The following is a 25,201-nucleotide window of genomic DNA, read 5'->3' as shown; positions in this document are numbered from 1 at the left end:
GTTGGAAATTATTTTTATTTTATTATTTTGAGAATTGGTGTTTTATAAAACATGTTTTGATAAAAAATAATAAAAATAGATATTTTTTTATTTTTTTTGTTCTTCACAACAATAATTACAGAACACCTAAAAATTATTTTTATTGTTTTATTCTTCAAAATAATATTTTATTTTTTAATTTTTTATAATAATATTTTATTTTTTATTTTTAAAAATACATTATTAAATAAATTTTTTTTATTTTATTATTTTGGATAACAGAAACTGTTCTTTTCCAAACATGCCCTTGTTTTCTTACTCTCTGTCATTCTCTTTTCTGGCCGTCTTGATTCTGATTCTGATAGTTAGGGAGAGAATGCTCAAGCTAGGGCTTTCCTTAAATCGACCGGCTGAATCTAAGATGACTGAAATCGCCGCATGAGCCCTCAATTCCTGCTACGTTGCCGATTCTGCTCCTGAGAGGTCTGTTATCTTATCCCTACATGGGATACGTACTCTAAAATTCCAGGGATTTCATCGGCAAGAACGTATTTCTTATAATTCTTTGTGTCATATAGTTGATGGAAAAGGAGTGAGCTTTATCTAGTACCGATATATTTTTTATTCTGTTTCCCAAATAATTGAGTGTCTAGGCTGCATTTTTCATCTTTTTCTCATCCTCACCCTCGCTCTCTTGGGTTTTGTTGAATCGGGTTTCATTTTGAGCAGCTAGGTTTTATCGGCATCGAAACGGAATAGTTCTGCTATGAACAGGATTTTTGATAACGTTTTGGGTAAGATTTTACTGACGAAAAGGATGTCAGAAAAGAATTCTCGAGGGCAAAAATTTTGGTTGTGTTCAGTGGTTTTATCCCTCGTCCATACTTTCCTACACCTAGTGAAGTTTTTTCTTTCTTTCACAATTTTTTTTACTTCACATCCTTTTCCTTTTTCTTTTTTCCTTTTTTTGGGGGGCATTACTTGGGAGCTAATTTTCATTTTCAGGTTTGAATTTGGATATTTATAGGCTTATTGGTTGAAAATGGTTTTCCTGGTTAAACATGACACCTAGTTATGTATTTTAACTTCGTAGATGACTTTTCTGCAGCTTGTGCTTTCGAGGGATTCCATACATTTCTTGGTATTTGAATTGAAATTTTTTGACATACCATGTCGGGAAGAAATCGTGGACCTCCTCTTCCAATGAAAGGTGCTCCTCACGCTGGACTACCTCCTCCAATGCATGAACCTCCTTTTGGTGGCAGAGGGCTAGGGCCATTGCCACACCCAGCTCTACTAGAAGAGATGAGGGAATCTCGGTTGGGCCCCAGGCCCCTTCCTCCTCACCCTGCTATAATTGAGGAGCGTCTTGCTGGTCAGCATCAAGAAATTCAAAGTCTCTTAGTGGATAACCAGAGGCTGGCTGCAACTCATGTGGCTCTGAAACAAGAACTGGAAGCGGCCCAGCATGAGCTGCAGAGGATGGCACATTTTGCAGAGTCACTGAGGGCAGAGAAGGATGTGCAGATGAGAGAATTGTATGACAAGTCTGTCCGGATGGAAGTGGATCTTCGTGGGGTTGAAGCCATGAGGTCTGAACTTCTTCAGGTTCATTCTGATATTAAGGAGCTTACTGCTGTGAAGCAGGAACTCACCGGTCAGGTTCAACTAATGACCCAAGATTTAGCCAGGATGACGGCAGATTTGCAGCAGGTTCCTGCTTTGAGGGCAGATATTGAGGCTATGAAACAAGAGTTACAGCGTGCAAGGTAATCTCTGTGTGTGTCTTTCAAATGATTGAAAGCATAGTGTGACTTTCACTAAAAATGATTCATTATGTAATTGTTTCTTCGGCTTGTTGGCTTATAGAGCTGCCATTGAATATGAGAAGAAAGGGTATGCAGAAAATTATGAACATGGTCAGATGATGGAGCAGAAGTTGATCACAATGGCTCGGGAGCTGGAGAAGCTTCGTGCTGAGGTTGCTAATGCTGAGAAAAGAGCACGTGCTTCTGTAGCTGTTGGGAATCCAGGTATCTAATGGGTCAACTTGTGAAATAGTGATCTAGTTTTAAATGCTGGTAATCAAGGCATGTGATTTCTTCTTTGTACATGCGGTCACATAGTAGTGGTGTAATCTTAATCACTACCATCTAATTGTGATAGTGATGTAGGTGGAATGGGGTCTACTTTTCTTTTGAAATCTCATTATTATATTGCATTTAATAGCCAACTATGACATTCATGCTTGGGTATTTTTGTTATTGATACACCTCACTCGAACTTATCAATGCTTTCTCAATTCCTTCTTTCCTTTGTTATAACATTATCTGCAGGTCCAGGTTATACTGCAAACTATGGCAGTGCTGAGGTTGGGTATGCTGGAAATGCTTACCCGGTCAACTATGTCATGAATCCTGTAAGTTTCTATGTATTTTAATGTAATTGCATTTACATCTGAAATTAAGTACGCTATGGATGAACAGGCTTGAATATTAATTAGCTCAAGCTTGCTCATTGTATACCAAACTTGAATTCAACCTGAATTAAATCGTTGCCATTTATACTTAAACTTTTAGGTCCAGTTCTTGGTTCTTGCTAAGTTTTATAGTATGCTATTTTAGCAATGAGCAAAATCCTACCAATCTGAGCAAAGTATGTGTCACGTTTGTTGCTGAATCTAATGTTCCATTTGGTTTAAAAGGTTCAATTTGGTTGCAAGCTAAATCAGGGTGAATGTATAATGTAGTCCTGAGCTTCTTTATTAAAGAAAATCCCGGCTGGGATTATGTAACTCACAAATGACTTAATTTCACCCTTAAATGCATAAGCAGATGTTGGTAAGTGCTTTTATTATGCATGTTATATGGGAATGTGAGGACCATTGATTTACTTGTTTAGGTCACTTTAGATATCATTCTTTGCTGGTAAATTTCAGGTACAGTCTGGTGTGGAGAATTACCCTCAGTATGGGCCTGGACCTGGCACTTGGGGTGCGTATGACATGCAGCGAGCTCAAGGACACAGATAGATTTTTTCTATCTTGCTAAGCAATCTCATAACTGGTACCTTGGGCTGCAACTTTCTAGATGATTAGTTTAGGATTTAAGTGGTTTTCTATTCATCAACATCTTGGGATTGTGTCCATTAGGCTCTTGTGAAGAGTTGAAGTTGTATTTTATTTGAAATTATTATTAGATTGATGTTGCAGTTACAGTATATGATGTTTCTCCATGTTCTCTTCAATTTGGTAATTGGTTTTATAGTTTTAATTGAGGGTGTGGCACTCATGCTAATCTTTCTCTTGGTCCTTGGCATGAGTTCTTCCTCTAGTCGTTTCTCCAATGGAAAACTTAAGTTCCTTGTTTAAAATCCTTTCTGGATGCGATACTTTTTATAACATATGAGCTACTGTCCCTCTACATTGCCAAGCCTTTATGGGTGGTGTGATTCAAATCTCAAGGTTGATGTAGGGTAACTTTCTGAGGTTAATGTCTCTCACTATTTCAATCCTACAACACAATTGAGTTGAAAACATGTCCCTCTTCCTCGTTCTCATCCATTGCCATCTAAATTGTACAGGCACTTTGGCCTGTCTTCTGTCATGTACTGATGTACAATATACTGCAAGGCTTAGTTGGAGGCTATGAATTGTTTTTATTCATAGCCTCCACCTACTTTGGTTAGTAAAAATATTCAGAATATCGGGCAATTCTTGAATTTTGAGGATCACTATGACTTGTAGAACTTTTTTGGTAGAGACTTTTGAGTATTGACGGGGAAAAAGTAAAGTCTTTTATGTTGATGCTGAGGCTTTCTTGGAAGTTCTTGAAAGCTAGAAGAAAATGTAGAAGGGAAAATGTAAGAGTTAGATATTTATAGAGGCAACCTTTCCTAGCTTTGCACTTATCAAAATTTAATTGTGGTAGCACTAAAGGTGAACTAGGATTCTCAACCATGAGGAAATCCTTGGAATGAAATATGATTGAGGTAAAAATTCATCACATCACACTTTTTCTGGGGACAATTCTTTTGGCATAATTATGGTCATTTTTCAATTTCGTTGTCATGGGGATTACTTGGACACAGATTCAAAGAGATAAAAGGGAATTATTATTCTAATCCACTTCCTTTCTAATTTCGCTTTTGTTCAAGGTTGCATTATGCGAGGATATGTTATTCTGTGCTTTTTGATGCATAATGTTGAATACAGGCTATTTTTAATTGGGGTGAAGACATTCTTTTGGTAAATGAGTCAGAACATGGCATTATGTTCTGGATTTGTTCAAATGCATTCTACATTTGCATTTTCATGTTAACCAAGTATAGCCTTACTAATGAAGAATGGAAAAAGGACTATCAGGGGTGATAATAGTAATTACCTGTAAATTAGAGATTTAGAATAAACAAATTGATTAGGAACTAGTCTATTGGGTAAAATCTCATTTTGAATTTAAATATCTCGTTAGGCTTATATTATTCTTTGGTTAATTATTTTCTTATTTTATTTATATCTTGTTAGGAGTTACTGAGTTATCTCCTGGGCTTGATAGAAAGCCATCAGTAATTGAGGCTAGCTTACATATATGTCGATTATTAATAAAGTTCAGATTCTCTTTCTGGTCCCCTCCCCAAATTTTCTTCTACCCCCCTGGGCAAATTCCCTCTATTGTTTCTATTTTTGTTCTGCATCACTTGTTAAGTTAGAAAATATAATTTCAAGGAAGTTGTGTCCCTAGAGAAGTTGTAAAATGTTTCTTGAAATCTAGGTGGTGATTAAGGAAAGCCTAGGGATAGAATATGTTGGCCTAGAATTAGCCATGCCGTGCATCAAACTGCCATTTTATAGATATGACAATCTACTTTAAGAGGATAAAGTGTCTGCCTTTCCATTGTCTTCTTTTAGACTGTCATGGAAATTATCTTGCCTGTCATTCTGTATGTATACTTTTCAATTATATTATATATAACTTTGTGCCTGTAGTTGACGTCGCAAGGTGCTTGTAGTGACGGTGGAGCTATGGCACACTGCACAGTGCAACATTGAAGATGGTGTACATGATATGGTGATAGAAGAAAAGCAAAACAGAAAATATGTTTGAAAACTAAGATGTAGATTTGTAGTATGTGATACTCTCGAAGCCTTTTAATTATAAACCCCATCACTTTCATCTTTAACTAGTTGTTTAGTTGCTTTCTGGATATTTGTGGTTCATTGAGTTTTAAACGTGTTTCTGAAAACGTAGGCGTTGCAAGTGACCTATTAACTTAAATATCTATTTTAATGCATGATATGTCAAATCACAGCGCATCAGCTAAATTAAACTGTCTTCAAATAATTCATTGGCTTGATTGTTAAGGATTAAGCATATGAGGTAGCACATAAATATGTAATTTAATTCTTGCATCTGAGTCACAGATAGTGAGCGTGAGATATATGCTTAACACTTGTTAATAAATAATAACTAATGACGAGTGAATGTATGCTGCTGTACTATTCTCTAGGATTTGTCAAAAACTTAAAGAGTGCAAGTTGGCCAATGCTGTGTACTGGCCAACACTAATTCTAGCATATGGTGAATAGGAGGAAATAGATGGCGAGATAGAATTTATTATAGAGGGAGATGACTACTTTATAGCGAAGCTCAAAATATAAGTACAAGCTCATAGACTATATATTTAAAAGCATATAAATACAATATGTTGACACATACAAGTATTTAAATGTCTTTATATCTTTTGAACTATGTTGAAATCAGTGGTATTATAATTGCATGGTTTATGATCTGAATTTTATAGTTCATTCTGACAAGGCAGTCAACAATACAGGTTGCTTGCATGATTCAAAATGAGTGAGCATTGTGGCCACAACTGTTAGAACAACTGCGCATATTTGTTTCTATCTGAATTGTTTGTGCTATTCCAATAGTCAGAGAAGACCTAGATATTTGTTTCCCCTCTTCATTTTAAGCTGGGTTTGTGCAGTCTGACTTAGAAGGACATGTTTAATGCATGTTCTGAACTAATTTTTCCTTCTTTTGATTTGGTAACTTGTTTCTGGGAAATTTTACGTACTCTTTAGTGAACAACTACTACTGCCATTTTAAGGAAAGGATTATCAGGTGGAGTTCAAGTCTTTTGCTCCTGCTTTATGTGTGTGTCTGTGTTTATTTGATATCTATCACAATTTCCCGACCTCCTTAGCCAATACACTTTTAAGTGATAGTTTTCCAGGCCTCCATATATGGTTGTTGGCTTGTGCTTTTTTGTGTTTCTGGTTTTGTGGTCTTGATTTTCTTGCTGTTGTCTGTTTGTGTTGGGCGTCTTATTATGTTCTCATTTTGTCTTCTGATATATCTTGAGGTCATAAAGGTAAACCACTCTCCTCATACTTTTTAGGGAATCTAATCTGATTTAATTTAGTGTAGTTAATAGAAAAAAAATAAGAATGAAGTGAAACCTATTTGTTGGTGTTGATTCAGAAATTATCATTTGAAGAAAGAAATGGTGGATTTATTGAGCTAAGTTAGTTAAAAAAATAATGAAATTATGTTCCAGGTCATTGATCGATAGATAAATAATGTAGAAAAAAATAGATAAAAAATGTACAATGAGTGAATGAGAAAATAAATTGTGATGTTATTGAACGGAAAAGCAACAATTAAACTATTATTGAATGGATCAAACTGCTTCAAATCAAAATTGAATAATTATTACCTGGCCCAAGAAATAATTTTTAAATTACAATTCAATGAAGCCATGGTTTCTTTAGGAGGATTCTATTAGTCTTTGTGAATGGATTGCTTAGCTCCATTGAGCTTATGCTCAAACTGGATCTTCTACGTTCATGTATTCATGTGTTGGAGAAGAGAGTAACGCAGGATATGACTGTATATGAGTTCCACTTCTCATTTTACATCTGTAGTCTTTTTATTTTCAGTGTCTCCTTGAAAACATTATATATTCACTTTTGTAATTGTAGAGGATCTAGATTGCCCTGTGCTATCTCGTCTTAGTTGATATCATACTCCTAATTTAGCGTTTGGTTCTCTATCCTCTTTTAAATAAACCTTCTGCATATGTTGTTTATGTGTTAGTGTGGGAATATAAGGTTACTCAGGGTCATAGTTGTGAATCTCCAGCGTTAGATTTTATGTAAATATTGGTTTCCTGGAAGGAAAGGAAAGAACTAAAAGGTCTGTGTCTGTTGAATTGTATTGAAGGTGTGCAATCTGTGTAGGGCCTGCTCATCAAGTTACCTGCTTAAAATTGTAGCTTGATATTTTGTTGTACTGTCACATAGAGAAGGGTCTGCTGAATGTAAACTGCTGTTGAGTTACCAATGCCCTTGTGGCATAGTGGCATGGCAGAAACTCCTCTATAAGTGGGGCGTCATGGGTTTGATTCTGCTCATTATCTCAAGCTGTTAGCTTGCTCGTGTAATCCAAATGTGTGTCTGAATTTAAATTTTTGAGAAATGCCTCTTTTGTTGGAAGTTTACAATTTTGAAATATGTGCTACTGCTGCCTCCTACCCCCTCCTTATAAAGCCTTTTTTTAAGAGAATTGGGAGGAGCCTTAATATATGGCAACATCTTTGAGGTGAGATTTTCCTTGGCGCTTTATTTTATTAATCTTTTTGTGTGGCACTCCCCTCCCCCTTTCCTTAGGGGTCACGTATTCAGAGAACTCTACCTTTACTACAATGATTTGCATAGCCCTTTTAAAAGATCAAATGTTCTGCACAGGCCATTAAATTATCAGTTGAACACTTGAATATTCTTTAACGTTACAAACTCAGTATTTCCCAAGAATCTTTCAAGCATTATAGCTGTCAAGTTTGATATTCATGTTATTATCAACCAATAAAATTTTCTTTCTTAAAATGTGTGCCTTTTTACCAAGTAAATACGTTCCCTTCCTTAGGATCATTTTTATTTACAAAACCAATTTTATTCTTTGATTTCTTTCAGCTAATTATTTATGATGAGTGACCTGGCAATTGTGGCAAATCCACATTTTCTACTAGGTATTATTAAGCCCAGTTAGCTGCTCTAGTTCCAGATTGTGGAAGCTATACATCGAATTGCAGGCTAATTTCTTATCTTTTCCTGTGGCAATCTTGGAACTGAAGAACACCTTGAGTGGTTTTTCTGCCCACTGTAAGCCTGTCTTTTCTGTTCTGTGGTAGAGCCCATTTTCTCTTAGCTTCTCTCATTTTATTCTGAAGTTAGAGTTTCCAGAAGCTGAGTAAATCTAATTTGTATCCGTGGATATGCCTCATGTTTCTTATCTCAGACTAGTCTAGGAGTTGTTTTACCAATTTGGGTCTAGATAAACTGGCAAGACATTGATGTGAAATTATTGGAAGAAAATTTCCAATTGTTGGGTTTTTAGTTGTAAAGTACAATTCTCTCTCTCCTTCACGAGTTTGGTGTGAGGCTGCATTGAAGGAGTATTATGTTCTATTGGGAAGTTTTTTTCCATTTCTGAAGCAGCCAAGCATATTTGTAGCATGACGCTGTTACTGGAAAGATACATTCAACACTGGAGCAGCCGAATGTGGTTCTTAGTTGAGTAAGTTATGCAGCTTTTTCAAATGGTAAATTCTTTTGATTGTTTTCCTTTTCCATTCCCTCCTTTGCATAGCAATGAATGTAACAATCGCACCTGTCCATTCGTTTTCTTTTTAGCCCGGTAGGAAACTGCTCATAATGATGAATGAGATAGTAGCTCTTGTCGGTTCTAGGTCTGAATTTCTGATTTTATTGGGTGTTCCACTCTGTTTCTTATTATTTGGTGTCAGTTGAATCTGTTTTCTTGATTGACCGCTCGTTGCTTTCTCTTCTCATTTGCTCTATCTAAGCAATGGTCTGTGTATAATTTGTTAGTGTTTGTGGGCTTTAAAGCTGGGATTGACAAGTTTACCTATCATAATGAAGGTTTATGTGATGTCCAGACGTGTAGTTGGATCTGTTGTAACTTGTGAGTAGATCAATTGATGCGCTGAAGGGGAGCTTTTGATTGTTCAAGTTTGTAGTGATTGTTTAGAGGTCACGTTAATTTCTTCTCCAAATTCCATATCTCTTGGCAAGGATTTTTAATTGATGTTTACTAATTAAGATTGAAGTAGTTGACAATGAATTTTTTCCCCATAATATAACAAGTTGATTATTCAGAGGTGTGACCTTGATCTCTTATCCAAATTCCAGATCTCGGCCAGGATATCTTGTTAATTATAACAGTAGGTTCATGAGTGCGGTAAGTGATCTTTGCTAATTTGTTTAAGGCATGACAATTTGCTAACCTTGTTTTTTTTTGTCCTGTTTTGCTGCTGAGTACTGGCCTTGCCACCTAACTAGGAAAGAAGAAATAAATAAAGTTCTTGGAATGATTGTTATGAAAAAGCCTTGTCAGTTCTGTTGTCAGTCATGGCAGTTACTGAGAAGCTATGAGCAAGTGTTGCTCGCCAAGTTATCTGCATTGTTGTATGTGCTGTAGTTCAATGAAATGTCTTCTTTCATCTTCTCTTACAAATCCATCTGCTCTGCCCGATCTATATGTGAGATCTTCATATTATAGAAACTTAGCTGCTACTAAGTCTATTCACCTTGAATGACACGCTTTCCTGATCTAAATATTATAGCAGTAGCAGCTTAACTGCTATTCAAACTTATGTCCTGAAGAGCATGTGTTTTACTGATCTATAGATGATGACTACACATCATAGCAGCTTAACTGCTATTCAAACTTTTGTGGCACGTTCAGAGCATTTGTTTCCTGACATTGTATATTTAGAAGTTTTTGGTTATGAAAGCCCATTCAGCCTGCTTTTATTTTAGTTTCTATCCGCCTGACTGCCTGTTTTGTTCTAGAATTATGTGATCCTTTTCCTGTTTCTTAGAGTGTGCTTTATTGTGACAGTTGAATGATTTTTCTTTAAGGGTTATGGCCATTGGAACCTGTGAACTATCTGTTGCTGCTGCTCTCCTTATGAGTCACTTTTGAACATTGTCAGGTACTCAGGTACTTTCACTGATTTGCTTTCCATGTTTATCATTTCTCAACACGTTCCTTTTGCTTCTCCTAAAAAAAAAAAAAACAGAAAAATTATATGTTTTCGGATAGTTGCATCTTTTCAGATATTCTCTACCTTTCTTTACTTCTAACCATTGAAATTGTCTTCTCATTTAAAAAATTATTTGTGATGTGTGTTTTGAAAGATAATAGTAATTTCAAATTAACAACTAATTCGCTTGTAGATGCCTCTCGTGTTGATGTGAAATCCTGATTTTGATTACTGTAGATAGCTAATGTCTTTTTGCCTGATATAACCTTATAGTTCTGAATTTGTAATTCGGACTTAGAAATGACGTTGGATGGGGATTATCTGATCTTTGCGAAATGTCAGTGATTGTTTAGGATCGAGGGCTAATTACTTTACGGACCTGTTTCGCCAGGAAAATTGCTACCATGGATGATTGTTGGAAATGAAGCTGTTTGACTCAGGTGTTGCTAGGAAGATGCAGTGATTGAAATGCTCAATGTCAATGGTAATGCTTGGTTTAGAAGACTCATTGTTATGATCATCAGTATTATTTTTTGAATTCTGTTGTGGATCTGCGATTTGAACGTTTGTAGTTTAATTTCTGAATTTGTTTCATATTTTCAGGATACAAGACCCATTAAGTTATATCCGGTGTCCATTTGATGAGGTTTTCCTACAAAGGCCCAGGGGGGAAAAAAACTGGTTATCAAGACAACCTTCTGAGAAAAAACCACAAGCTACTCTGGGAATTTCATGGATCACATTATGTCATTGTCTTAAAAAAGAGCACAAGGAGAAGTCAGGTCAAGTGTTATTGAGGCTACAAGTACTGCTTATGATGCTTGGTTGCTTTGTAAAAGTATTACAAGGGTCGTTCTGTAATATCCCATGAGTACAGTTGGAGAAAGATTGATAATTTTCAATGTTGGGAGAGGGCTTTAGAATGATTGATAACCTCCATTGTTGGCTCAACATTTGTGAATGTCGATTCTGACCCTAATCATACAAGTATAAACACTTTCAAAGTTTAGTAGCTTTCTTTTTAACCGAATAGGACCAAAAGTAATTTATTTTTCTAAATTAATGTACTATAAAACCAATTAAATATCATGAAAAATACATACAAAAGCATGCATACTTGAGAATCAACATGTCATTCGCTCGATTTGCATGAGAAGCTATACCAAGTAAAAAAGAACAATTAGTGAATGCATGTGAAATATATTATATAGGTTTGGTGCTCAAGATATGTAACTATAACCCAGAATGTGCTTAAGAGGTACGATGAATATTCAAAATTTTCATTTTCACGAGTACTATGAATATTCCTCAGGCTTCACGCTTCCAGTTCATCAGGCGTTTAGAATTATATCAAATTAATTGATCGCGAGGTAAAAGAAGAATTATATCAAATTAATTTAATTGATCACAATATTGCTAAGCATAACGAAATAAACTAACATTCTTTGTCAAAATTATATAATTTTCGTTTTTGGAATTGAAGTGATACTTGTAACGTATATCAGGATATAAAAAATCTTCAATGTTGGAAAAAAAAGGTAGAAAATCATTTTGGAAGAGTAATCCTCAATTGATCACAATATAATATAGTACTTCAATCTAATCTGATGGTACGGATTCCAAATAGTATTTTTAAAACATAGTATAAGAATAATCATTCATATTTTTTGTACATCAAGATAATTACGATCTTCATTCTATTAAATGTTTACATACTTATATTCAATTTTAATACTTTGATTTTGTTTTAAATTTTTTTAGAAATGTTTATTTTGTATTAATAAGATATTTTGATTTTATGATATACATTTTTAACAAATCAAAAACTTAAATAATTCTATTTTGGTGAGAATCCAACCTTTGAGGAATCATGCCATGCATTTTAGGTGTTTAATGTGCCAATTAGATTTCATAAAGCCAGGAAAAATAGGATAAGGATCAAATCTAAAAAGATCAAAATTTTAAAGATTTATTTGAACTGAAATTAAAAACAGAATTTAAGAGAATCTATATATAGAGTGATTCTTTATATCTTCCAGGTAAGTATCCGCAGAATGCGATGAGAAGCAGGGGAAAAAAACGAATATTTCATTAAGAAATTTAACTGAATAAGAATTAAACCTAAACTACCCCGCTGAAAAGAAAAAGGAAAGAAAAACTGAGATTTACATCAAAAGTTCCAAACGACAAATCTTGACAGGATTGCTATTTCTGGCCGTAATTGAATAAAAAAACAGAAAAATATTAAATTTACATTGATTGCTCCAGCATCAAATCTGTATATATAAATATATGCAGATTCTTCTCAAGCTTTAAGCTTGCCCCTTGCATTCAAATACACACACACACACACACACACACACATGCAAATTGTTTGAATCCTTGCATCCAGAAACTCTAATAATGATGGAGAAAGTGAAGTTTTGGTGGGGTTTGATAGCAGCATTAACATTGTTTGAAGCAGTTTCTGGGAATTATAATGGTGACTATATATCAGCAGTTGGTGATCCTGGAATGACAAGAGATGGCCTCAGAGTTGCCATTGAGTCCTGGAATCAATGCAATGAGGTTGGAGAAGAAGCTCCCAACATGGGAAGCCCCAGAATGGCTGATTGCTTTGATGTCAATTATTTTGGTAACTTTTCATTTTCTTTTAATTTTTATACTGCATCTACTTAAAAAAGAATCATGCATTTTGATTGGCTATTACTTATTGCATTGTGCCATTAGTTTACCTTCAAAACGTACTTGGTTAATTTTCTGGCCGTCTCTTTCACTAACCTTTTTTTATTGGACATGATTCTGACTAAAATTCAAGGACATTTAAAACTTTAATACCTTAACATGCTTAAAAAATAAAAAAAATTAATGCTCTGAAAAATCTCTGAATGTGAGTTTTAACAAAAAGAAAAATTAAAGAAGATTAAGACTTTCATGCCCCGATTAAGTTCATCTTTTAGTTTTGTTTCAAAGGTTCATCTTTTAGTAATATATCATTCTCTTAGAGAGAGAGAGAGAGAGGATAATGAAAAAAAATCAAGAACTTTATATTTAATATTGCATGTATTTCCCTTCTTTCATTCCAAATTTTAAATGAATCCCATCCAAATAAATCCCATCTTCCACAATTCCATATAAGCTATACTGCATTGAAGTGGCAATTTTAATTTTCTGAATATGAAATCTTTATCCATTAAAATCAGGGGATATCAAGCTGGCTCACAAGGTGCAAGAATGGCAGAACAAGCTAGGCATATCCAACACTCACTACCCAATGACAAACAAAAGTGCAGACCACTTTGCAGCATGGAAAGAGATATACTTGGGTCAAAACTGTCAAGTAATAGACTTTCCGAGGCCGTGGCAGTTCTGGATGATCATGCTCAAGAGTGGCAATATGGACACTTTAGCTGCCATATGCCCAGAAGATGGCAAAAAGGCAAAGCCTTTCAACCAGACCAATAGGTTTCCTTGCTTTGGAAAAGGCTGCATGAACATGCCTTCAATGCACCATAATTACACCACCGTGTATCATCAGAATCAGACTGATCATGGCATGATCATGAAGGGAAGTTTCTATGGCTCATGGGATCTGGACATTGATCCGCATGATGTGGAAAAAGCAGTTCATATGAATGATACTTCCTATTACTCTGTAACTTGGGAGAAGCCAGTGGGCAAGGCAAGTTGGGTGTTCCACCATTTGTTGAAGACTTCATCCAAGTATCCATGGCTCATGCTCTATCTCAGATCAGATGCTACCTCTGGTTTCTCTGGTGGCTACCATTATCCAACAAGAGGCATGTCCAAAATTGTAAGTTCCTTTTGCCATTTTGCTTCCACAAATATCAAGGAATATGAAGCACTTTGAATATAAAATTAATACTAATACTAGTACTAATCTGAGCCTTATGAGGAAAGCAGATTACTAGTTGATACAGCATGTTGAGGTCCAACAATACTTGACCAAATCAAGATGATCAGATAGTAGATAATTGTCAGATAAAAAGGAAGAATACTAGAATAGTACATATTTTAGAAACCATCTCATGAAATTTGTGACAATTATTATCTATAGTGATTTGACAGAGGTTTCTAGACTGATTCACAATCACCACATCTTGAACCATCCTTCTTCTGACACCATCGAAGAGATCATAGATTTGATGATGCGTAACTTGATTGTCTATACTAATTGGCTTGCTTTTATCGAGCACATTACACGAAATCTTTTATGTCATGGCCTTGTAATTTTTTTTTTTAATGTGGAAATTATAGACTTGATTCTGGATTTCCATGCAAAACTTGATAGGTACCAAAGTCACCACATTTCAACGTAAGGTTCACACTTGACATCAAGCGAGGAGGTGGTCCAAAGAGCCAATTCTACCTCATGGACATGGGAAGCTGTTGGAAGAACGATGGCCTTCCCTGCAACGGTGACGTCACCTCTGACGTCACTCGTTACAGTGAGATGATCATCAACCCCGAGACTGAAGCTTGGTGCAAGCCAACCAGGCTCGACCAATGTCCACCGTATCACACCTTCGCAAACGGCACTCGGGTTCACCGGAACGACACCGCCCGCTTCCCCTACGACGCGTACCACGTGTACTGTGCTCCTGGCAACGCCAAGTACTTGGAGCAACCCGTAAATACTTGTGACCCGTATAGCAACCCTCAGCCACAAGAGATTCTGCAGATTTTGCCCCACCCGGTTTGGGGCGAATACGGGTACCCGACCAAGAAAGGCGAAGGGTGGGTTGGGGACCCGAGAACTTGGGAGCTTGATGTTGGGAGGCTCTCAGAGTCACTTCATTTCTATCAAGTAAGTTGAAAATCAAAATGAACGAACTTTATTCATTTTCCCCCACAGAACTTAGAATTAAGATTTGCGTATGCAATGCAGGATCCAGGTACTAGACCTGTGGAGAGACACTGGCCATCGATTGACTTGGGGACTGAAATCTATATCAGTGATGATGGCCAAATAGCAGAATGGACTGTCAGCAATTTTGATATCATCATTCCAAAGCATGCTTATTGAATTCTGAATTCCCACGATTCAAAACCTTGAGAGGAGATTAGTAAACATTGTTGAATTAAAAGCTTGCAACAGTCGGAGTTCCTCCCCCCCCCCCCCCCCCTCTTTATAACATGGCCTTTGCAACATTTCAGAGATTGCATCTATCTACTTTATCATTAAATATTGTCAAGGATGACTTGATTATTATTTATTCCTTAGAGTCAATACACAGATTCTATGGAGGTGCTGGTGAGTCAGGGAAGAAAGTGTTTTCTGCAGGAAAAACATGTCAACAGTTTAATCTTAAACTGTTGAGAATTCTTATAATTAAATTTCCCAAAAAGAGTGATGGGTTCAATATAGTGATCAAATTTAACATCTATAGAACATTTATATCATAGCTTGGTGGGAGGTAATAATACGTCCAGGTTTCCTAAGATATCAAGTGATGGAATACAAACAAAAAGAACATTCATATCATAGATAGCTTGAATCAAGATATAGGGGGGTAAGGAATGATTTCCCGCCAAGTCTTTATTGAACAATGAAATGACGTAACAATATAATTTACAAATACCGTAATCTGGAAGTAAAAAGTGAAAACCAAACCTAAACCCGTCTAAAATTTAATCACCCTTCTTCCTTCCAAGTTCCAACTACTGGCATTAAAGCCCTTAAAACCTACCTATGACAACCCACACTAAAAAGCCCCAGAAGGATGCCTATGAGCTGCAATGGCCACCGCAGCAGCACCAACAGCGCCAAACTGAGACCGTGCCTGCAGCAACTTAGCATCCATTGAGGTGACAGCATCATCCATGTTATCTACCTTGGCTTGTTGGAAGTAAGGGTTGGTGTTGAGGTCAATAGTTTGTCTGCCTAGTGAGTTACCCCACTGCTGAGATGGGTGTTTTCCTTGTGGCACAAGCTTCTCCGGGTTTGTGGGTTGGGCCCTATAGGAACACTGAGGAGACGCAGAAGGAGAAAGACCATTTCTGCTCAAGATTCTTGAATCATAGTTGTTTTTCATATTTCTCCCATTCTCATAGGGTAAAACTGGCCCTGCAACTTTGCCTGGTTTGGCTGTGAGAGGAGAGAAAAACAGTTAACACAGTTAACATTTATATGCAGATTGCAGACAGGCTAGAAGTGGGAAAAACAGTTCTCACTGGGCTTTAAATTACGTAACTATAATACAACAGGCTCCGTCAATAAACAAAATCATGACCCCCTAACAGATAAAATGAAAATGATCTTCTGATCCTCCAAGGCAATTATATCATAACCACCAGCACCATAGTTTGACTTGTTGGATGATAACGAAACTCAACCCATGGCTCTTTAAGAAGGCTATGTCATAATCTAATGTTCTCATTTTGTTTTAATTTTCACTTGAATAAGGGGTCTAAAATTATCCTCCCAAGTATTTGCTTTTTGGTTAATTTGGCTCTACGATTCAAACTCAAATACTTCAGCCTCGGAGACAATCGTACCACCGAGCTAAACCTCAGTTGTTAAGTCAAAAGATTTAAATGTGACTAAAGAGATAATCGTCGCATCATTTATATATAATTTATACCTGTTGGCACCCTTGGAGGAGGTCGTGAATCCCTTAAATGAGTTTCAGAATTTGACTCCGTTGCTCCCAAATTCTTAGATGCCTCTACTGGTATTTGCTTGTTCTCATATGCCGCGCCATGTGCATAAGGAGGAATAGGTCTAGAGTAAACAGTGGACCTTCAAACAGAAAATTTTTACTCAATACATACTACCAGACTAAACACGTAGACATACGAACGGAAGCCAGATATAATGATCCGAGATAAGTGTATGTCTCTCTTACCTTGGAAGGGAGACATGCTTCCTTTCTGGAGGAATCACTGGACCACTTTTAACACTGTTTTCCTCAAAATAAGCAAATTGCTTTCTGAATTGACCAATTGCGCTGCAATGTAGTATATGTTGGTAAATTATATGTTAGGAACACACACAATTAGCTATGAAATTATATTAAACCAATAAAAAAAGACAGCAAGCATAATGTACAATCTGCAAAAAACATATTTTGAACCTAGGACAGAGGAAATTTGTGCTTTCAGTTCCATTCAAGTAATCTTTAAGCAACTGAGGATGGTATTCCAGTATCTCCCTATATATCAGTTCCCTCACGTCCTCCTTAGTCACCCTTCGCCTCTCAAACTCAAATTCCAGCTTTGAAATTGGCTGACAAGATGGTTCTCTCTCAACTCTGGCCAATCCCTTAAAGTAAGGATCAGCTAGTGCCTACCAACCATAGAAAAATCAGTTCCTGTAGATACATATTGAAACGAAAAACTTCTTTTCATTCAAGACCCAAGGGCTAAAATATGACCAAATATGTGATAGATGAACAGATACCTCTTCAGCAGTAGGCCGATCCTTAGGATCAAACGCCAGAAGCCTTTGCAAAAGGCAAAGTGCGGATGGATCGGCATTTGGAAATTTCTGTTCAAATGGGACAGGAGATTTTTTCCTCATTTCTGTCAAGTACTTTCTTGCCTTCTCATTACGAACCTGCAAAATTAGATACAAGTTTTAAAAACTCCCTATATTAGCGTGCAGTTTTGAATGAGGGAAACATGGTAAAAAAAGAAGAAGAAATGATCGAGAAAGACAGGAAGAAAGTACTCCATACTCCAGTGATAGTTTCCGGTGATGGTGTCCCGAGAAGATCTGTAATCAAATCTAATTGATGTACAACGCTTTTACCAGGGAACAACGGCTTTCCTGTCAGCACCTCAGCAAAGATGCATCCAATGCTCCATATATCAATTGCTGCTGTATACTGCAAACACAATGCTATCAAAATCAGACTATGAAAGAAGGACAACTACACATTGCAACCAAACCACTCCAGAGGAATAGACATAACCTGACACGTTTACCTGAAGGACAGATAACTCAACTTGCAGGAGAGATCAATAGTCCTCCCTGAACAAGAATTATTATAATCTAGGCATTATTGTTTACTATAAATCATACAGACCGTGTTTTATACAGAAATTAAAGTCAAGTCAAGCAAGCAACACTTATTTTCACAATCACACCTCCTTTTTGGGTTCAGTGACACTGGCCTTGTAACATGCTGGAAAGAAAAATCAACAAAAAAGAGATACCATAGTGCTGACTTATTAAAAATCATATCAACAGTCAACTTCCACAATTCTATGATTGTTGCTTGCTCAAGCCTAATTTCCTCCGCCTATGTGCCTACAGTACAGGGGTCAGGTCCTACAAAAATTTCTTGGCAAAATGTAAGAGGATGCCTTGCTTACAATTAGATAATCTTTTATGATCCACAGCTGGACATCCAATATGGACATGCCACTTTTTAAACTGCACAGATGGCCACATAGCGGATAGACCGTCAAAGACCTAAGTCATAGGGTTCTCAAGAATACAAATTTTAGCCAAACTATACCTTTGAAAAGAATGATCCACACAACTCTGGAGCTCTGTACCATCTTGTAGCTACATAATCCTGCAAGATGTACCCAAAGCAAGCTATGATAAACCACACCGGACCTGATAAACTATATAAAACAGTTATAACTTCTATCTGCTCTATTTGCCAATTTGAAGTAAATCAAACTACATACCGTCCAAAATATTGTTGTCGGGGCATCATTGAATGCAACTCTGGCCAGTCCAAAATCACAGACTTTGAGTTTACAATTTGCATTTGCCAATATATTCTTGGGTTTAAGGTCTCTGTGATACACATTTGCTGCAATTAAATGTAAGTTCGTTTAGAGCTTAGAAGTGCTGAAACGGTCAATTCCAAGGTACAGCTGGCATATTGTGTGAAAAGAATGCAACGAGCAGCAAAAATACATATAAAAGGCCAAACAAATGAAAGAGAATATCAGAGAAACTGATACCTGTATGCATATACTTCAGTGCACGTAGCATCTGGTAAAGAAAAAACTGATGGTGCTCACGTGTCAAGTCATCATTAGCTTTGATGACTTGATGGAGATCAGACTCCATCAGTTCAAAGACAACATAAATATCTTTGAACTCCCTCTTTGAAGGTGGCAACATAATGCGCTTAATCTCAACAATATCAGGGTGTCTTAAAAGCCGTAGCAGCTTGACCTCACGGAGAATTCTAATGGCATCAGAGATATGCTCAAAAATATCATGAATCTTTTTTATTGCAACCTTTTCCCCAGTGTGCGTGTCAATTGCTGCACAAACTACTCCATAGCTGCCCTTACCTATTACTTCAAGAATCTTGTATCTATTTGCATCCCCGCACTCAGTGAAAAAGTCCAACTCTTTACCATCCTGTACATCAATATTATAGAACTTGTAAAATTGTATGTTCCATATTACTAATTACCAATGAATGGAACTAAAGTTAAGTTACCTGGAAAACTACGGTTTAAATAAACCAAACCAAATTCCAAGTACGAGTAAGGCTTAACCAATTTTTTCTAATTTAACAAAGCAGCGGACAAGGCAATAGTTGTTCCCAAAACAATATGATTTGAACTTCGAAGTCAAAAGGCAAAAATCAATCTACGCTTTTAAATTCTAGTTAACAAATTTGTCCTGGAAATAAATCAATCTGTCGGCAGCCCCAATGAAAATTTGAAACCATAAGATAAAATTACGATAAGAGCCATTGGCAACGGAAAGTCAGGAGCAGAGAATCTTCCACAGCATATTGCATATTCAAGAACTTTATTTGAGGCCAAAACATGTTCAAGAACTGGGATAACCAAAGAAAGGAACTTCTTTACATCAAAAACCCTGCCATCCTTCGTTTTTCACAAACACACATAATTTCTTTCCTTTAACTTCCAGGCCCAAATTTCGACTTCATGTAATCATTCCCAGAATTTTGTTAGTTTATAGCACAGTAACAAAGCCTACTCAGAGAAAGGCAGTCGTTAATTGGAGTAAGGAACAACCTTCTTGAGCTGATCTTGCTGCATCTTGTTCAAGGTCTTCTTTTCACAATTTCCCTTCTCTTCTTGCACACAATCTTTATAATCTTTCCGGAGATAGATCAAGCAGCAGGCAAAGTTTTCAGAGTAAAACTAGCCGCATTCACCCCACCTTGACCTACTTCGAATCACAAGCCCAGAATCCCTCACCGCGCTCCGCTTGAAACCGCACATACACCAATCACCAGCAAACTCCTCTCTCATACACCAACTGAAAACCCCAGATCGAAGATCGAACTCAAGCTTCAAATCAACATGAATTCAGAAACAAAACGAGCGATTACCGAACGAGTCGAGATTGATAAGGCTCCGAGATCGGGTCTCAATATAGTGAAACATGAGCTGAGGGACAAGTCAGGGTTGGAGTGAAAGCAGAAACTCCGCACTTGATAGGATCTGAACGCAGAGGCGAGAGAGACAGAGAGAGATCCCAACGACCACATATAGAAGGAAAATTGGGAAGAGGGGACAGAAAATGGCTGATTTTTTTATGAACAAGTTAAATCTTGTTCAAAAAAATTTGAACAAATTAAATTAAATACTGCTGGTGCTATTTGAATTTTTAAAAAAAAAATGTTAATTCTGTGGCAGGATTTGTTTGGTGTGATTAGTAGTGACATCCAGTCCTCCCTCGCACAAAACAAACTTCCATGCACATTATTATATTTTGAATGTGGCTGGAGTTGAAACTCTCTGCACCACTAACTCAGTTTAATAATTTTTTTATAAAAAACTCAGTTTAGTGTTATTATTTTTAAAGGAGAATCACATCTAAAAATTATTTTAAAAAATTATTTATAAATAAAAATTAATAACAAATCTCATTTAAAAATATAAATTATATTCTCATTTTAACAATAATTTATTTTATATTAATTCTTGTTTATAAATAACTTTTTTAAGTGGTTATTGAATGTAATTCTTGCTATTTTTTATGCCAAAAAAATTATGTGAATTGGGCTTCAAAAGTTATTAGAATTAATTTTTATTTAAAAAACTCAGTTTAATATTATTATTTTTTAGTCTAAAAATTTTATGTGAGTTTTGATCCCACAGCTTGATAATTTATGAGTCAAATTTTTATCAACCAAACTAATTTTTATTAATTATTATTATTATCGTTAGTACTAACTCATGTGTCCCGTGCGTTGCCAACTTGCAACATCAGCCGTTTATTTATGCGATTTTTCTATGATTGTTGTGTTATAAATATTAAAATGTAAATTATATAACTAAATTATAACAAATAATATAAAAAGTCTTGGTTCTACTTTATAATAGGGAGTGAAAATTGTATCTCCGCTATAAATAATACAATTTTTAAAATTTATTTTTTATGCTTACAAGGAAATGCTATCAGAATTTAATTTGTGTAGAAATAATATTTTTATAATATGGGCGCGCTTATAAATATTGGAACAATTAGAAATAACTTTTTTGTGATGAATATTAATTTGTTCTTGGTAAGTTATTTTTTAGCATATATGCTAAATATATATTGCTGCTACTAATGACGTGTTGTCATGATGGTACCAAAACCTTTCCTTGTGAAGTGTGTACGTGCGTGTGGCTGCTTATATTTCATGTTTTTTAAAGTTCTTTTTTCATTCTTCAGCAAGCAGTTGGATAATTTTGTTAAATATATGTATGTATGTATGTATGATGAATCTTGTAAAATTGGGATGCCAAACTTAAAATGAATTGTATTGTTGATCATCATGCATGGCTCCTTACTCGTTTTGTTTTCCAAGTAAATGATATAAATTGATGTCATTATCTTTGAAAGTGTTAGAACAAAAATGATGAAATGCGTACCTTATTGGAAGCAAATGATGAGCGGATGAAAGATTTCGACATGAACTCACTTCCCGATTGAGGCCAGATTTGAGAAGAGGAGAGAGATAGAAAACCTTTGAAAATGTTTCAATTAATCAACTTTTTTAGGGTCTATTTATAAACCTATTGACACCTTTTAATTAATAGTAGTTGTGTATTTTCATTTATTAATGAACTCAAATGACTTATTGGACTTTTTAGTTCAAAGAATGGATCTCTTGATTTAATATTCATTCATTGATGAATTTTAAGAATATATCAAGTTCAATGTTCATTTGTTAATGGAATTCAAAGAATGCATATCTTGATTCTGTATTCTCAAATACGTTATGTTTACAAGAATGTCTTTCAATTCTTCATTTCTCCCTTTGATTTTGATCTTATTATTAACAATAGCAATAAATAAATGGTTTTAAAATGCAAATACATGATAAAACTTTTGTCATGAACAATGTTAGAGCCATGATCAAGCTAGAAATGCTCCTACATGACCAAGATGGGATATAAACTCGTGGCTACATTTGATTCACTGCTAAAAGATCTTATATATTGATGTGTTACTAATGTTTTGTTTAATTTAATATATGATAATTGTCAATGTAGTTTTTCAATTGACAAAAATAAAATTAACAATTTTGTCATAGCAAGTTGCAAGAGCGGACCTACGTTGTATTCATTTTTTTTTTTTTTTAACATGGTGAGATGAGGCTTGTGCCTTGAGGGATTATATCAGAGTAAAATTACTGCCTCATTTTTACACTTTTGACTTTCTCCTTTGTCTCTCTTAACAATGCATTTCTTTTCAATTTCTTTCCTTTCTCTTCCACTTGCATGTGTTATCTCTTTATGGTATAATAAAGTTCTTGAACCTTTATGTTTGCCTTTTTTTTTTAAGCAAAACTTTCTGTTTGTCATAGTTATCAATTTCATTCATGAAATTTAAAGTTCACCAATTAAGTACTTAAAATTTTATAATTATACGTAATTAATCCTTATTTTGTTTTTTCCCTTTAGAACATCCCTGGCAAGTTGACAATTACCTATAAAAAAAGGGCAATTATCACAATAAATTTACCATTACTTTGAGGCCTCGTTTGGTATCTATGAATCATGAATTTAGAAATGGAAATGGAAATGGAATCTAAGTTTGAGAGTGTTTGGTAGTCTAGGATTGAGATTCTTAAGAATTGCAATTCCAGTAAAATTATTGGAATCCAATTCCATCTTCGTCACCATGGAATCAGTTCAATTTCACATAATTGTTGTTTTGAGACGTCTCTACCCTCCTCATTATCTGCTCCCATTTTCTATTGTCGATCATATAGAAGGAGTTGCAAGTGACCTGCAACACTCGATTGATCTTGTGCTTTATCTTGCGGATGACATGGTCATGGACAAGGCTCAACCCATCGAGCCAGGTGTCATCGTCGGTCATGGCAGTGCTCACCCAAGACGGCATTGCTCATCTGCAGGTGCTAGAGCTCATGGAGGCTCCTATCCACTGGCCACTGCCCATGACATCTCCCTCTTCCCCTTCCTTCTCTCCCCCTTTCCCTCTCTCTCTCTTCCCCTCTTCCCCCATGGCATTCGAGAAGTAGATCTGCAACGACTTGAAGATGAAGAAGAGATCATTGTTGGTCATGGCAGAGCTCATCCAAGATGGTGTTGCTTATCTATAGGTGCTCGAGGTTGTGGAGGCTCCTGTCTACTGGCCACCAACCATGACATCTTCGTCTTCCCCCTCCCTCCCTCTCCCCGCCTTTCCCTCTCCCTCTATGGCATTCCAGAAGTAGATTTGCAGCGACTTGAGGATGAGGAAGAGATGGGTTGATACGCCTCTTGCAAGTCTAAAATTTCTCCAATATTGTTTATGTTCTAAAAAAATCTCCCAAATCTTGTGATTTATATCAAAATCTTGTATATGGGTTGAAGTTGTTGAAGCAGATTTGCAAATGAACGTTGAAGTCGTTGCTAATGGGAGGAGAGGTGTGTTGCGACTTTTTTTTTACAAGGGGCATTTCAGTATTTTTGTTATTTTAAATCCATATAATTATTAAAATTATATCAGGATTTCACACCCATATCAAACAAAATTTTATAATTCAATTCAATTTCAATTATAATTTTGATTCTGATTTCAATTCTAATTTTAACTCCATCAAAAACTCTTCTATCATATCAAACGAGGCCTGATAATTACCTGTATGAAGTGGATAATTTCATCAAAATATTTATTACAGTTACTTTTATAATTACCCTTATGAAGTGGACAATTTCGTCAAAACATGCTTCTAATTATCCTTGTGAGATTTATTAGTCAAAGAAATAAAAGTTTTCGTTTTATCAACTGTATAACTCCATTAATAATTACCCTATTGGAATTGATGGCTTAATTATAACAAATTACAACGACGCTTATCTTTAAAGATTGACATCTTCGTTATAGAAATCGATAACTATCCTGATGAAAATTAAAAGGCATTGATAACTATTTGGCTATAAGATCTTTTAGTGAACCACAACAATTGGGGAGGGATGCAACTTTTCTTTTTTAAATTAGACAAAAGTTTTTTTTTTGGATAATTGATTAATAAAATTTAATTTGAGTTACTAAAGTTTAAATTTATTTAGTTTTCAAATATAGATATTTTACTACGTAGTGGTTTTCAACACTTAAATGGATTATCCTTCTTTTCTTTAATTGTTTCTTGAAAGACTATTTTGCAAGAAAGTGACGCTAACACTGGAAGTGCGGAACAACGTAACTAGTCATTAATTAAAATTATGAGGCATTTCCAAAATACAGTACAATTTGACAATTAATATTTATTTTATATAATTTTCATTTTTATCGATTATCAAATTTTAATATTGTGGGCTGATTAAGAATTGAAGCCTACCTTTTTATTTGACGAGCTATACACATCGATGTCAAAACATATACCAACAGGAAACACTTATAATAACTTGAATTTGAAATTATTTTCTTCTTAGCAATCATCTAGCATCTGTCTAATTTAGACTCAAACATTACTGATCTTGAATTAAAAAGCTGTCCCAATATCATTTTAACCAGCCATAAGGATTGAATCTAAGATCTTGTCTATACAAATTTAGTCATTCCCACTTGATCTGGCTATTACATGGTTTTTTTTCCCCCTTGTCGCCATTAATCTTTTTCTCCCTTTGTGTGAGTCAATAATCAACTTTTTAAAATGATGATGAAGTGCAAGTGAATTAATTTGTCTCTCTGACTTAATTTTCTAACAATTCAAAAGAAAAAGAAAGAAGTTCTTAA

General features: G+C 35.5%; 3 protein-coding genes across 40 annotated transcripts; 2 read left to right on the top strand and 1 right to left on the bottom strand.

The window, feature by feature from the left end:
* Nucleotides 1-303: 303 nt before the first annotated feature.
* LOC129316337 (protein FLX-like 1) lies at nt 304-11,056 on the top strand. Of its 38 annotated transcripts, XR_008594757.1 has the most exons (11): nt 304-462; nt 1,088-1,748; nt 1,849-2,012; nt 2,316-2,398; nt 2,918-3,044; nt 4,964-8,555; nt 8,921-9,031; nt 9,191-9,239; nt 9,923-10,004; nt 10,439-10,531; nt 10,651-11,056. XR_008594757.1 is itself a non-coding variant. In XM_054960701.1 (6 exons), the coding sequence occupies exons 2-5, from the start codon at nt 1,150-1,152 to the stop codon at nt 3,008-3,010; spliced, it is 939 nt and encodes a 312-aa protein (XP_054816676.1). In that variant the 5' UTR covers nt 304-462; nt 1,088-1,149; the 3' UTR covers nt 3,011-3,044; nt 9,923-10,005. The 38 variants fall into 38 exon arrangements, 2 of the variants coding, with proteins under 2 accessions (XP_054816676.1, XP_054816675.1); XR_008594763.1 differs by lacking the exons at nt 8,921-9,031; nt 9,191-9,239 and having other exon boundaries at nt 4,964-8,140; nt 8,493-8,555; XR_008594759.1 differs by lacking the exons at nt 8,921-9,031; nt 9,191-9,239 and having other exon boundaries at nt 4,964-8,140; nt 8,493-8,555; nt 9,903-10,004.
* Nucleotides 11,057-12,324: 1,268 nt separating this feature from the next.
* LOC129315521 (uncharacterized) lies at nt 12,325-15,269 on the top strand. Its single transcript, XM_054959271.1, has 4 exons — nt 12,325-12,682; nt 13,251-13,861; nt 14,360-14,875; nt 14,957-15,269. Exons 1-4 carry the CDS (start codon nt 12,451-12,453, stop codon nt 15,092-15,094), a joined length of 1,497 nt encoding a protein of 498 aa, XP_054815246.1. The 5' UTR covers nt 12,325-12,450; the 3' UTR covers nt 15,095-15,269.
* A 258-nt stretch (nt 15,270-15,527) lies between these two features.
* Nucleotides 15,528-20,571, bottom strand: LOC129315520 (mitogen-activated protein kinase 19-like). The gene is made up of 10 exons (XM_054959270.1): nt 20,032-20,571; nt 18,994-19,402; nt 18,712-18,839; nt 18,534-18,593; nt 17,748-17,897; nt 17,471-17,626; nt 17,145-17,356; nt 16,917-17,018; nt 16,653-16,810; nt 15,528-16,156 (listed from the first exon to the last, which is right to left on the bottom strand). Exons 1-10 carry the CDS (start codon nt 20,053-20,055, stop codon nt 15,774-15,776), a joined length of 1,782 nt encoding a protein of 593 aa, XP_054815245.1. The 5' UTR covers nt 20,056-20,571; the 3' UTR covers nt 15,528-15,773.
* Nucleotides 20,572-25,201: the final 4,630 nt, after the last annotated feature.

This window comes from Prosopis cineraria, unplaced genomic scaffold (assembly GCF_029017545.1).
Source record: "Prosopis cineraria cultivar Desert tree isolate PC_DT_omini unplaced genomic scaffold, ASM2901754v1 PC7, whole genome shotgun sequence".
NCBI classification, from domain to species: domain Eukaryota; kingdom Viridiplantae; phylum Streptophyta; class Magnoliopsida; order Fabales; family Fabaceae; genus Prosopis; species Prosopis cineraria.
The sequence above is the reverse complement of the archived record's forward strand: the minus strand, read 5'-3'. Positions and strand labels throughout refer to the sequence as shown.

What these genes read in the sequence shown, in the direction of transcription:
- LOC129316337 (XM_054960701.1), top strand. Translation starts at nt 1,150, where the DNA reads ATGTCGGGAAGAAATCGTGGACCTCCTCTTCCAATGAAAGGTGCTCCT. An exon ending in CAAGAGTTACAGCGTGCAAG is followed by an intron (nt 1,749 to 1,848) that starts GTAATCTCTGTG and finishes GTTGGCTTATAG; the next exon opens with AGCTGCCATTGAATATGAGA. An exon ending in TGTAGCTGTTGGGAATCCAG is followed by an intron (nt 2,013 to 2,315) that starts GTATCTAATGGG and finishes CATTATCTGCAG; the next exon opens with GTCCAGGTTATACTGCAAAC.
- LOC129315521 (XM_054959271.1), top strand. Translation starts at nt 12,451, where the DNA reads ATGATGGAGAAAGTGAAGTTTTGGTGGGGTTTGATAGCAGCATTAACA. An exon ending in CTTTGATGTCAATTATTTTG is followed by an intron (nt 12,683 to 13,250) that starts GTAACTTTTCAT and finishes CATTAAAATCAG; the next exon opens with GGGATATCAAGCTGGCTCAC. An exon ending in CAAGAGGCATGTCCAAAATT is followed by an intron (nt 13,862 to 14,359) that starts GTAAGTTCCTTT and finishes AAAACTTGATAG; the next exon opens with GTACCAAAGTCACCACATTT.
- LOC129315520 (XM_054959270.1), bottom strand. Translation starts at nt 20,055, where the DNA reads ATGCAGCAAGATCAGCTCAAGAAG. An exon ending in AGCAAGATCAGCTCAAGAAG is followed by an intron (nt 19,403 to 20,031) that starts GTTGTTCCTTAC and finishes ATTGATGTACAG; the next exon opens with GATGGTAAAGAGTTGGACTT. An exon ending in CGACAACAATATTTTGGACG is followed by an intron (nt 18,594 to 18,711) that starts GTATGTAGTTTG and finishes TACATCTTGCAG; the next exon opens with GATTATGTAGCTACAAGATG.